At 51.5% G+C, this 13,173-nt stretch overlaps 1 protein-coding gene across 1 annotated transcript in view; it reads right to left on the bottom strand.

Annotated features, from left to right (window-relative positions):
* Positions 1 to 384: 384 nt before the first annotated feature.
* Positions 385 to 13,173, bottom strand: part of PPARD (peroxisome proliferator activated receptor delta) — a 35,449-nt gene continuing 22,660 nt past the window's right edge. The window contains 6 exon segments of the mRNA XM_019514141.1: positions 385 to 1,528; positions 2,339 to 2,789; positions 4,755 to 4,957; positions 6,596 to 6,734; positions 7,627 to 7,778; positions 8,608 to 8,843. Of these exon segments, the coding sequence (XP_019369686.1) occupies positions 1,281 to 1,528; positions 2,339 to 2,789; positions 4,755 to 4,957; positions 6,596 to 6,734; positions 7,627 to 7,778; positions 8,608 to 8,743 (1,329 nt within the window). The 5' untranslated portion in view covers positions 8,744 to 8,843 and the 3' untranslated portion in view covers positions 385 to 1,280.

Genomic DNA, 13,173 nt, shown 5'->3' on the forward strand with positions numbered 1-13,173 from the left:
TCTCTCTCTCTCTTATGAGGCCAGATTCATCCAAGCCTTCCTTCAGGCTAGAAATGACCCAGCTCCCCACTCTTCTTCTTCCACAATTGCTCCAAGCAAGCTGGAGCCCTGCCTAACGGGGCCTATAGCTATGATAACCCTAGTGCCCCCCTGCTCTGCTCTCTCTTGCCTGCTTCACAACACTGAATCCTTTTCATCCACCCACCTAGCAGGGACTTGGGCTCTTGGGGCAGTTCAAGTCTGCCCCAGATTGGATAATGGATTCAACAGAAGTTCTAGCACTGGCTCTGAAGACCCTGGTGAGCCAACCTCCGTCTCACCTCTCCCTTCCTTCCCTACGTTCAAGCTTCTAGGCCAGTGGTTTTCAATCTGTGGTCTGCAGATTCCTGGGCGCCCACAGACTATGTCTAAGGGGTCCACGAAAGATGACTATGATCAATCAAAAGTATGTAAATACCCACACTGACAATTTGAAGGGGTCCCCACCTCCATTTGAAATTTTTTAGGGGTCCACAAATGAAAAAGGGTTGAAAACCACTGTTCTAGGTGAAGATAGGAGCACATGCCAAGGGGCAGGTGCCTTTGAAATTAAGGGTTAACAAGGACTAACTCAGGCCACATGAAGACTCACACATGTAAGGGAGCAGTATGGAAGGCAGGGGAGGACACATCTCTAGTAGAAAGCATGTCTTCCCTAGGCATTCAGGGGGAGCACAGCCGGTCTGTCCCCTGAGGAAGCATCGTACCCTTCTCCAAACACTCACAGGTTTCTCTGGGGGACTCGTACCCTGAGAGCCGCTTGCTTCTGTGACTGTCTTAGACCTCATGGCTCAGGACTGATAGCCTGTGGAGTGCAATACAAATAATACACAGCAGCTGCGAGATCTCAAGTGCAGTTCTGGGCCTGCAGATACTGGAGCTGCTCCTTGGTCTTCCTACATCAGACCATCCCCTTGCTGCCGCTTTGTGGGCCCAGTGCTCCCACGGCCTGTTGACCTGGGTGGAAATGCACCAGCCACTCCTGAAGCAGCTGGGCTGTAACAATGGAAATGGGTTTCACCCTTTAAGGTTGGTTAGTGCATATTAACGGAAGCCCTGGCCTACCCCGCAGTAACTGCAAAGTCTCATGGTGCTTTGCCTTATGTACCGTGTGTACTGATCCTATAGAAAACAGTTTCCAGTAGAAGAAAATGGAAGACGGGGAAAGGGATTCTTTGTTGTCGCACAAAGAGTTCGGCAAGGGGTCGATGGCTTTAATCTCTCTCATAAATAAGCGCTCCTCAATACATGTCCTTGTAGATCTCCTGCAGGAGTGGGTGCAGTGAAGTTTCTGTCTCTGTCTTCTTGATCTTCTGCACCAGCTGTGCATGCTCTGTTACTAGCTGCCGCAGGTCAGCCATCTTCTGCAGCAGCTTGGGGAAGAGGTACTGGGCGTCAGGGTGGTTGGTCTGCAGGTGGAACTCCAGGGCTCGGAGGATGTTGTCCTGTATATCCTCCACCAGCTTCACGTTCATCAAGCCAGGGCGGTCTGTAGAAGAGAATGGACACAGCTTAAAGCATAGCCCAAGCATGACTCTCATTAAAATGAGTGGTTCTCAATCTCTTTAGGCTGAAGGCACCACTCAGAGAGTGTCCCTTCCCTTTTAGCTTTTGCTTATTTCTTGACTACAGAAAAATAATAGAGCAGTTCCGTTGCACAGAACTTGAAAAGCCTGCAGCAGGGCAGAGTGTTTTTGACCCTGTGGATTCTTATTTGAAATCTCTGGGTTTATCCTGTGAATCACATGTCGGTGTTTGCACACCTAGCAGCGCAAAGACCTTAAGGAATGCTTTGATCCCTTTGCATGGCACCCTTAAAAGGATCTTGTGGGGCTGGCTTTTTTTGAGAATCACTGTATTAAACATTAGCCACGGGGGAGCACACAGGGCACTCCTAACCAGCCTGCCCAAACTTATGCACTGAGTCAGCATCAGAAAAGAAGCCAGAAGTCCTTGGTCCCTAAACAACCCCTGTCACAGCACGTTCTGGGCATGGGGGCTTTAACCCCATTTCTGTACTTCCTACAGCCTCACCTCATGGTGGTGACAGGAAACACCAAGGTGTGTATAGCCAGTGCAGCAGAGAAGCTGGAAGGCTTTGATTTCAGGTCTATGCAATTCTCTTTTGGTGAATTCACCAGATTCAAACCCCAGCTCCAGCCGGCAGATCACCCGCCCAGCAGCAGGGTCTAGCTCCCCTCAGAAACAGCCTCACATCAACCCCACAACCTGCCAAGGAGTCTCCATGCTCCTCCCCCAGCAATCATGCCATCCACATGGCTGCCAGGCCCAGACTCACCTCCACACAGGATTATGGCAGCCACAAACAGAGCCAAGTCACTGTCGTCCAACTCCAGCGAGTTGAACTTCACAGCAAACTCAAACTTGGGCTCCATGATCTCGTTGAAGGGCTTGCGCAGGCTACGCAGGAACTCACGTGTCACAAACCCATTTCCGTTGGCCACTAGAAGCCCGTCCTTGTTCATGATAGAGGCCAGCATGGCAAAGATGGCCTCATGCACTCCATACTTCAGTAGAGTCACTTGGTCATTCAGGTAGAGGCCAACAAAGCTGGGGATGCTCTTGGCAAACTCCGTGAGCTCCCGCACAGTCTCCACAGTGGTGCACTGGCAGCGATAGAAGACGTGGACTCCAATCTCTTTTTATGGGGGGATCCCATTCACCAGCTGTTTCCACACCAGCCCCTTTTCTGCCTGCCACAAGGTGTCCATGTCGTGGATCACAAAAGGCTACGTAAAAGAGAAGTGAAAAGTGAGACCTCTGCCACAGGGCTTCAAAGTCCCAGCTATACCAAGCACACTGATCTGTCTCTGATATTGAAGGCAATTCAGAACACTATCCTATTAATTAACATAATAGTGTAAGAACTGCTATATACTGGGTCAGACCATAAGTCCATTTTGCCCAGTCTCTGTCTCTCTGTCTCAGGCAGAGAGCAGATGCTAAAAAGGGAGAGTGAACAGGGTATGATCAGGTTTTTTCCCCACTGTTCCTCTCTCACTTGCAGCCTCCAGCATTTAAGGTCTTGGAATTTCTAATTCAAAGGCTGTATTCCTAACTCCCATGCTCAATAGCTATTGATGCCCCTTTCCACCAAGGCTGTGTCTAATCCCTTTTCGAATCTGGCTAAACTGTCAGCTTCCGCAACATCTGGTGCCCACAAATTCCACGCTTCAAAGACATGATGTGTGAAAAAGAACTTCCTTTTGTTAGTTTTAAACTTACTACCTACTAGTTTCGTTTTGTGACCCCTAGTTCTTGTTTTGTGAGAGACAGTAAATAATAACTCCATTTACTTTCTCTTTGCCATTTAATATTTTGTAAACTCTTATCATGCCCTCCTTCAAATGTCTCTCTTAACTGAACAGGCCTGGCCTCTTTAGTTTCTCTTCACATGGAAGACTCTCCATACTAGTCATCATCCTTGTTCCCCTTCTTTGTACCTTCCCAACTCCTTTCTATTACCCCTGGTATCCACAGTATCTCTTTGCCTCCTGCTTTCAAGGAATATGTAGCCCATGGCAGGAACCCAGTGATAAGAAGAGTGATGGATCATGTGGGAGTCTCTAGGCAGCATCACACAGCCGCTTGCATGGAGTGAGCCTGTGCTCTGAGGATGGTCACCCTGCTCCTGGTTAACCAGCAACAACGCTGGATGCAATAAAGCCCACTGAGTCACTAGCCTGGAGACGCTCACCTAGCCTATTTGCTGGCCAAGTTACAGTGGGGCTGCTTCCCTGCCGGTGTTTTTGAATTCTGGGCTGCACACTGTGCTGCTGCAGCCAGATCCTTGGAAATCCTGCACAGCATGAGCAGCACTGCAGCACTCCATGCAGCTGGAGATGCTCATTTGCTCCTGTGTTAGATTATTCTAGTGCTGAAACCCAGGACTGAAAGGGATAAGCAGTACTTCCGGGAACCAGGGCCCTCCGAGATGCCTACATGTGGACTGGGTCACTCATTCAAGGGTTTAACCATTTTGCATAGCTCCCCAATGCTGCTTCAGTTGATCCCAGGTCAACCTTGCTAATGTAGGCCCTCGGAGAATTTACCCATGCTTACCTGGCAATTCCTTTTCAATCACAGACTCTACAGAGATATCAAAAGGGGAACTGCTGTCATCAGGCTGATGCTCCCACTATAACAACCCTGCCACGATGAAAAGCAGCTTTTGCTGGGGGGAGGGGATGGAGTGGGTAAAAGGGAAGGGTTGAACAGCTAGGATAAATACTGGGCAGGGTTTCCCAGCTCCAGACCCAGCACACTACACGAGTTCTTATAAACAGGGCTCATCTTTGCCCCCAGAGCCGATGGGCACATTTTAACATGAGCACCACACTGGGCGGTGCTTCTCAACAAGCAGACATTTTCCCTCACACCTGGTGAAGAGGCGAGCGCCTTCTGCCCTGGTGCCTTACACGACAAGTCTCAGGGTCTGGCCCACTATTCAGGTGGTTCATCCATTAGGGAGATCACAGGATCAAATTTCTGGCCTGGTCTGATCACAGCAGCATTCAAAATACAACTCCAATGCCAAACACTAGAGAGTGAAACACTAGCACGAAGGTCGCCCCAGGCAGGCAGTACCTGTGGGCCTGATCCTAAGGTATCAAATGCTTCTGATGGCCCCTGCCTTAAGGTGAAGATGGCTGGCCTAAAGCACTGGCCTTCTGCAGCCCACCTAGGGCACTCACCGGGCTGCTGCTGGCCTTCCCAGTCAGGATGCCTCTTGCCTTCTTTTTGGTCATGTTGAAGTTCTTCAGGTAGGCATTGTAGATGTGCTTGGAGAAGGCCTTAAGGTCGGCCACCTGCGGGTTCTGGCAGCTGATCGCACTGGCTGTCAGCCCCGCCACCAGCTTCCTCTTCTCCGCCTCTGGCATGCGGCCAAAGCGGATGGCTGTGACGTGACAAAATGGGCACCATAAGGCACTCTGGGAGATGACAACAAGGAACCAAGCAAGGAGAACACACATCTCTTCAGGGCAACTGGGATGCCACTCACCAACAGCAAGGGCTCTGGGTATCTGGGAGCTTTACTACGAAGCTACAGGGGCCCCTGGAAGATTCGAGCCTGTGGCTCAGTGCCACACCATCACTATTTCCCAGCAAGGCCCCTGTTCAGAGCTACACTAGAAGTGCTACGGAATAGTATGGGCTCCCCAGAGACCTGTTTCTTGGACAGGCTCTGCCACGACTGAGGGGAAGACGATGCTTGTGCTTTTGATTATTGTGTTTTTGGACAGAAGACAGAAAAGCCATCTGTGCTGCTTCTGCTGGGCCAGCCCCATATGTGGAAAGGAACGGAAACCACCCAGGGCCCATGGACAGCACACAGTCCAGGAACAAACAGCAAAAAAGCAATTCCTTGGTTCAGCAGCCAACACATGACGTGCACTGCAAAGGAAGGGCTTCCAAGCCAGGGCTCCTCCTGCTACAGACTAAGAAGCTCAGCACCCAAGGGGTAGGTTGTGGTGTAAGCACTTTGTTTGGAGGACTTGATTCCCTGGAGCTACAGACCTAAACCAACTTGGCCTCTGCTCTGGGTTAGCACCACAGGCCAGATCCCAGCCTCCTGCATATCCCCTGCGTGCTGCTCATGAGGGGATAACCGAGCAGTGAGCAGAGATTCTCTTGCACAGGAGAATCCCTGCTTGTTGTACAACAGGCAGCTCTCTGCCTCCTACTTCTGGCCACATCTTTCTTAGCATGCGTGGCAGGGGAAGCAGGGGCATGGTGGGAGCAAGCTGCACTGGGAGGACTTTGCCTGGTGGAATGGCTCCAAATTACCCCTGCCAGTATGAGGAAGGACAACTGTAAAGCTTCTTCGATTTGCTTTTGGGGCCAAGCTGGCCTCCAACTGCTCCTGGGATGAGAAAGGAAACGGAGCTGAAAGCCACTCACCCCCTGCCTTGCTTCTCAGGACACCAAGCACAACTCAAGGCCATGGGTGGCTCCAGCTCTGTGCGCCCAACAGTGCTTTTCCCAAAAGCAGGACACTTGCTCTGGTGTCTTTCCCTGGCCCGCTGTCTTGTGTGTGTGGCTGCTGCCCCCCTTGGGGACAGTTGCGCTGCAGGGCTGCGTGTGCACAGCCAGTGAGGCACGCAGAGGAGAAAGGCTCTCGGGAAGGTAAATGCTAATTGCTATTTGCTCTTTAGGTGCCTAGGACATCTGGTGATGCTGCTCTGAAGACACCATGGTAGAGGCATGGCTTCAATTAGCAGAAACCGCCCCCACCCTACCACACTCCGCTACAGAGCGCAGGCTCCTGGAGGCATCTCTTATTTGAGGCCTGCCTAGGGAGCATTGCTTTGGAGAGCACAGGCTCCCAATCTGCTGGAGCCATCAGCAATACTGAGTGCTCAGTCAGAGATGCTTGAAAGGCAGCAACAACCATTCATCCCCTGGAAATTAGGCCCTTTGAAGGGGTCTCCTATTGGGTTCCCACAATCCCCAGGCAATTCTGAATACTACACACAGGTGAGGCTCCCCCCACCCAGACATCATCCCCCTGCCCTTTAGGCTGTGGGGGCCTCACCATTGTGCGACATGCCCAGGGAGAGGCATTTCTGGAAGCGGCAGTACTGGCACTTGTTCCGATTCTTCTTCTGGATCTTGCAGTTCCGTTCACACTTCTCGTACTCCAGCTTCATGCGGATTGTTCGGCGGAAGAAGCCCTGTGGGAAGGGTGCAGAAGAGAGCAGGTGGAAGAACAGCAGCATTAGTCAACAGGGCTTCAGAACCAGCTGAGCCCTACAGTGCTCCAAGCTCAGAGTGGCTCGGACCCTCAAAGGTTCAGGGTGGGGTGGAGGTCCAGGCTGCAGGCAGAAAGGCTGCCAAGCCAAAAGTGATGTGATTTCAGGTGATCTCAGAACAAACCAAACATCTATCACAAGGGGGAGGAGGGAATGGCTTGCCAAAGAGAGAGATGTTTTGTTTGTGGCTGTCTCTATCTTGCCTGCTGCCGGCAGGGGGAGACAAGCAAGCAAGCAACAGCATTCCAAGTCCCAGCCGCTGCCAGCGTTTCCTGAGGAATGTTTGGCAGCCCCCAGATGTCTACTGCAGCCCCTCTGGCATCCGCTGTGGGGGAAGGAATTTTATAATCGTGTCCAGGCGTTGGCCAAACGACCCTACGGCAATAACTATCCACGCTTGCTGCTGACCCATAGCAGAGATCAGCCAGGGAACATCCTGAAAATCTGGCCCAGTGTCCTCACTGTGATAAAAGATTTGCTGAATGAAGCACAGTACAAGGGGTGAGAACTGAGGGGATGCACAGCTGGGAAGGCTCGTGCTGCGCAGAGCTCAGCGCTTTGGCTGTTGCCTCTCTTCCAGATGTACTTCAGCCCCTTTCAGTACTGCCTGCCCCTTTTTACCCATGGATCAGGCCTTAGAATGGTATTTGCAATCAATTATTACTGCCTCCCCACTTTGCTACACAACAAAATGCCAGACCAAAAGCCCAGCCTGTTACAAAGTTGGTGGCTTCAGATTCAACTCTCTCGGGTAACAGAAGGGCCCCCCACCTTTCCCATTAGACAGAGCTTAAACACTGCATGCACCCCATACCTTACAGCCTTCACATGCGTGGACTCCATAGTGAAACCCCGATGCTTTGTCTCCACAGACCCTGCACTCCACGTTCAGCATCCCAGAGGATGCATCCTCGCAGCCCATCTGGAGCTGGTCCGACAGGGATGGAGAGGAGCTCTGGGAAAGGTCTACAGGCAAACAGAGAGGCAAACTGGAGGGTCCCTAGCCTGTGACAACAGGCAGATAGATGCTTGCAATTCTGACAGCAGGGCAACCAGGCAAGAGAGGCCTCTCTTCAAGAGGCCGGAGCCCACAGATCATGTTTGGACAGTCAGGTCTGTAGATTAGGGATTGGCTTTAAGGTGCCCCGTGCCACGTCAAGCATGCAACTGGCACCAAGCAACAGCTTTCATATACCACCAGAATGCCCACCTGCATGGTATTTTCTTCCTTTGTCTATCTGCATTCAGGCTGGATTTAGCTCCCTTTAAAACTTAGGAACCTAAAGTTGTGTGTGGCACTCTAACTTTCCTCTCCCACTGCTCAGTTAATGGTACCTCTTTAGTGGTAGGATTAAGCTTCTCAGGAACTTGGCTCTCAGCCAATCCATTCAAAAAAAAAGAAAGATTAAAACTAAACTCCATTCACAGGGAAGATCCTCTGCCCTTTGCAGCTCAGTGCAAAGAAAGAGTCTGATGCCCAGATAATATGGCAGTAGCCAATGGCCCTTCCTTCAGAGGAGGGCAAGCTTCCCCCAGCATTTCAGGCACATCATTGAGGGGGGAAGAGATTCTTTCCTGATATGAGGTTAGATGCAGCACAGGAAGGGATGCCTCTAACTTTGCCATGGAAATCCTGGTCCTAGCTGTACAGAGCTTCTCTCCATTTTCAGCATCTTACTTCTTCAGGCTGCAAGACTCGTTTCTTTGTGCAGGTATTTCCCCTTTCCTGGAAAGCCAGCACCCACCGTTTCCCATGCACATCTGCTGTGTGCCCCAGGGAGCCCGTCTAACTTACCTGTGTAGCTGCTGGAAGGCAGTGAACTATCCAGTCCTCCACTTGTATCCAAGGCTCCACCTGCTGCTGTCACTGCCTTTTCCTCTTCCTCCTCCTCTTCCCTGACCTCAGGTACTTCCTCCTGTAGCTGTTCCATAACTGATCACCCCTCAGTGCCAGGACTGCAGCCCCTGTCATAGCTCTGGCATCATCCGTGTCTGTTCGGAGATGGACCCTACCAGGCTGTTCCCGCTAGCCTGTGGACACACAGAGGGGGGCAATGCAGGGCATCAGCATTAGGACAGCTTTCACACTGAACTACATAGCAGCTGGGAGGAAGAGAGGAAAAGCTCAAATCCTGCTGGTTCCACTCTAGCTTCTTCAGCTATCCAGGGAGGGAAGCAGGGACCTCTGCCAGGTCATTGTTACAGCCAGGAATCAGCAACTTTATGCTCCAGCCTGTGATTCTTACCCATTCCAATACGGTTTGTTCAGGAAGGTCCTGTCATGAATTCCAGGACAACAAGCAACTTCTAATTGGATTCTCATGTAAAGCCCGGAGCACATAGATCTCAGCTCCACACCAAACCGGAGGTAGCAACATAGTTCACTGCCATGTAGAGGACCAGAGTGCAAGACACTGGCCCCATCCCTCACCTGCAGGCCAGGAGGGGCTAGGAATTCTGGGGAGAAGTTGCACACACACACACGCGCGCGCGCACACACACACACTCTGGGCTGCAGGCCTAATAAACTGCTATTGTTGGGCTGGGAGCTGGATGTAATGGCCCTTGCCAGGAAAAGTGGTTCATAGGGGGCAATGGGTGGGGGGGAACAGAGCAAATGTAAAGGCGGAGACTTCAGCCCCAAACTCCTGGCTGCAGCATTCATTTTTCAGCGTTAAGCCCATTCAGGATCCTGCCCCAGCCTTGTCCACGAATATTCAGATCTGCAGAATCCCAACCAGAGCTGCAGGGCAGGAATTAAGCAGGCAACTAAAGACCCTTGGCCTTGGAGCCTCCGAATAACAAACACTGCTGCAGCCCTGCGCTGAGCCAGCCACAAAGACAGAGAACTTGGCTTGTTCACTTATGTCTACAGGCAGAAGTGCTCAAAGATAAAGGCCCAGGACCCTTCCACTTAGTAGGCTTAGGTCAAAATTGGGTGGGTGGGGATGGACTGAGAGCTTTAATGATGGAACTAAGACAGTGAGGAGAAATCAGACCCAAGGTGCATCAGCCTAGAGTTTGGAAGACCAAGACTGAACGACTGCTCTCAGCCCAATGGCTGCCTACAAGCAACATCTCTGCCCCGGCTACACGCAAGTGTCAGCTTCCTGTGGGCCTCGCAGGTCTGCTGGGATCATGCTGTGAGCGCCAGCCCTCCTAGTGCTGTGTGTTTATTTTTATTCAACGTGTTGTAACTGGCCCCCATTCCTCTGCCAAAAGCAATCTGCTTTAATTTTTTCCTGTTGCTCCACACAGCTGCTGAACCACACTCGACCACAACCAACAGGAGCCACTCTACAATCCAGCTAATGTCTTCATCTCAGCCTTCCCAAGACAGCATTTGCTCACTAGTCCCTCAGCCCCCCAGCCTGCCCCTCCTTCGGTCTCAAGATTTACTTCCACTGCAACACGCCCTCGATAAGAAACTGGAGACAACTTGGCAGTCGCGTGCCATCTTCAGCGACGCGTGTGCAGTCACATATCCACTTGCCTCCCAACCCCCCGTATTTACGTCTCTAGCTCATGTGGGTTTCTAAATGCTGCTCACAACACCCCTCCTGACTTCCACCCTATGATCAATCCTTGTCTCTCAAACACACTCCAACAGCCTCCAGTTCAGATGGCTTGGGAGATGGGTCACTCATGCAAGAGCCCTACCTCAGGTCCTACCCCCTGAGACAACTCCAGCTGCAACCCCACCCTACCCATGGAAATCCACCACTTCAGCTACAGGTGCCATCTTAGAGCAGCTTTGTTAAAGCAGTGAAACTCAGCATTTGGAGTTCCCACCAAACCCCCTCCCTGGGAACCTCAGAAAAGTCAACGGCTGCAGGAAGCATGGAGATGAAGATACCTTAGATGGGAACATGACTGAGGCATGCTGGCAGGGCAGCAAAGGGAAGCTTGCCCCAGTCCTTGCTGTGCTGTTTGTCCTTTGCAATGCCGTTTGTCCTTTGCATGAATGGGTAAACCATTCATGTACAGAAACTGCACCAGTCTGAAGAGCTGAACCTCTCACAGTGTAGCCCCAGGCTCTGCTCAATGCTCCCTGGAGGTCTGGGATGAGCTGGGCACTTCTTCCACTATGAGGAAAAATCCTGACTCTGATGGACAGTCTCCTGCCCTCTATGGTCCTGCTGCTGGGGGTGGAAGACAAGAAATCCAGCTAGTCTGCAAGTCACTCAGCTGGCACAAGGCAGCAGCACCCTAAAGTTGCTCGGGCTGCAGCACCCAGGGAAGCCATTTACATGACTAGTGCCTGAGTTCATTCGTAACCTAGTGCGACTTGCTGGCAGCTCTTCCTACGGGTGGAGGGATACCATTCGCTGGTGTCCTTTGCTGGATGGCAGCACGGTGGCCTGCAGCTTGTTGGTTTAATCTTTTACTTGGCAGAGCCCCACACCCAGCTTTGGCACTTAGGCAGCATCCAGGCACACTGCACGAAGTAAGTCACAGTTCCCAGGTGAGGGCTAAGATCTGCAAGAGCAGGGAGCAATAGACGGCACGGAGGGACAAAGCGTGAGTCACCCTAGGGACACCGCGCAAGAGCCTCCTGCACTCTATGACCAAGGCGTTTCTCCGAGGGAGCTAGCGCTCAGCATATGAGACCAAGTTAGGAAGCCTGAAATACCGAACCCCTGTTCAGCAAGAGGTCCTCAACTCTAGGGATCCCAACACCCGAAGGGAAGGCGGCCAACATCTCCCTCTGCCTCAAGCTGTAGCTTCACACGCTTGTCTATTTTGAGGGGCTGGGGAAGGTGCATTCCAGGTTCCTAGGAAGCATAATTACCTTGTTCTCATTCACGGCACAGCCCTGCCAAGACAGGACAACATATGTTCCTTGACAAGTGCACAGCGCTCCCTGTCAGTGCCCCATCAGGAACACTGAGGGACCATTCACATGCTGTGTTATCCTTGGCATCCTCTCACACACCCTGCTCGGCAGAATATGGCACACGCAGAGGAAAAACTATTCACCGTAGTGTGCGTGTAATGAGCTGAATCTTTTTTACAATGTCTATGTATATACATATATTTCTGTATAAACGAATGCACAAGCTTCAGGAAAACCCTGTCACCTGGAACGGCAGCTGGTGGGAGCTTGGGATGTTTGTGCTAAGAGAAACTAAGAGTCGGCAGTGGAAAATCCACATGCACAATCGCATTATTCAGCCTCTTATTAGTCCCCTCTGGCCCCTTGGACCCATCAGGGAGGGCAAGGCGAGACCACTCATTTGAAATAGCGTGTCCATGCAGCCCCCCTCGGCTTCATCATCTTCACAGCGTGCTGCCATTGGAATAACACTGGCACATTCCTCCAGATGCGGCTCTGACGTGCAGTAATTCATACCTTTTGGCACTCTCTGAAATAACACTGCACATCACTGCTGGCTGGCTGGCTGGGCTGGGTAGGCCCTGCCTGCACACTGAGGCAGGGGGAAGGCACCCTGCTTGCCCGTGGCTTTCAGCAGGCCAGCTTAGAGAACTTGGCCCAAGTCCTCCTGCTCTAAGGTAAGTGTTGCTGGCGTGAATATCCCTGTGAAGGATGCTGGGCTGACAGCCTTGGGGACAGAGGTCCTTCATTTACCCAGAGCCCCAGGACAACGAAGGGGACAACCCAGCTTCCAACCCACTCTGCTTCACTTGACATCCGAGAGGAAAACAAGCCCTTTAGTCAGAGGACACGGCAGTTTGCTGCAGCCCAGTCGGTCCCTGGTCTCTGCGGAGACTCAGGTGCCATTCAATACAAGGTCCAGGGGCAGCTCTTGAAGTCTGCACACATTCCTTGAGAACCATCACACCAAGTTCATTAGAGCCACTGAAAAATAACTTGCAGTGCTTACCAATCTGAGCTGGACAGGAGCAGGCAACCTAGAAGCATAGTATATGGGGAAGCTGAAATTAGCACACACTGCTGAGAGTAAGGCAACCCAAGCTCTTGCTCTGGGGTTTAACAGTGGTCTCTATGTAACCACGGACAATTCACTACCCATCTCTCTGCCTCAGTTTAAAGGATCTGTCCCCAGTCTTGAATGTTCTGAAGTCTATGTAAAAAAAAAAAAAGAGGAGAGTAAAAAGATTCTGATGTATTATTACAGTTACAATATCCCAAAGCCCAGGTGTTTCACCTTGATCAGAGGAAGTGCCACAGAACTGTTTATACAGCCTGTATTTCTCCTTCATTATTTCCCTGCATTCTGTACAGTTACAGAGGGGACAAAAACGACATTAACCTTGGACCTGCTAGAGATGCATCTGTGGATGCATGACAAGGTGTGGTTGGCCTTCCTGCCTGCATCCCCACACTGCCGGCCCATGTTCATCTTGGCATCAAAGATGACTCCAAGATCCTTTTCTG

The sequence above is a fragment of the Gavialis gangeticus genome, unplaced genomic scaffold (genome assembly GCF_001723915.1).
Source record: "Gavialis gangeticus isolate Ggan-Ray unplaced genomic scaffold, GavGan_comp1, whole genome shotgun sequence".
NCBI lineage: Eukaryota > Metazoa > Chordata > Crocodylia > Gavialidae > Gavialis > Gavialis gangeticus.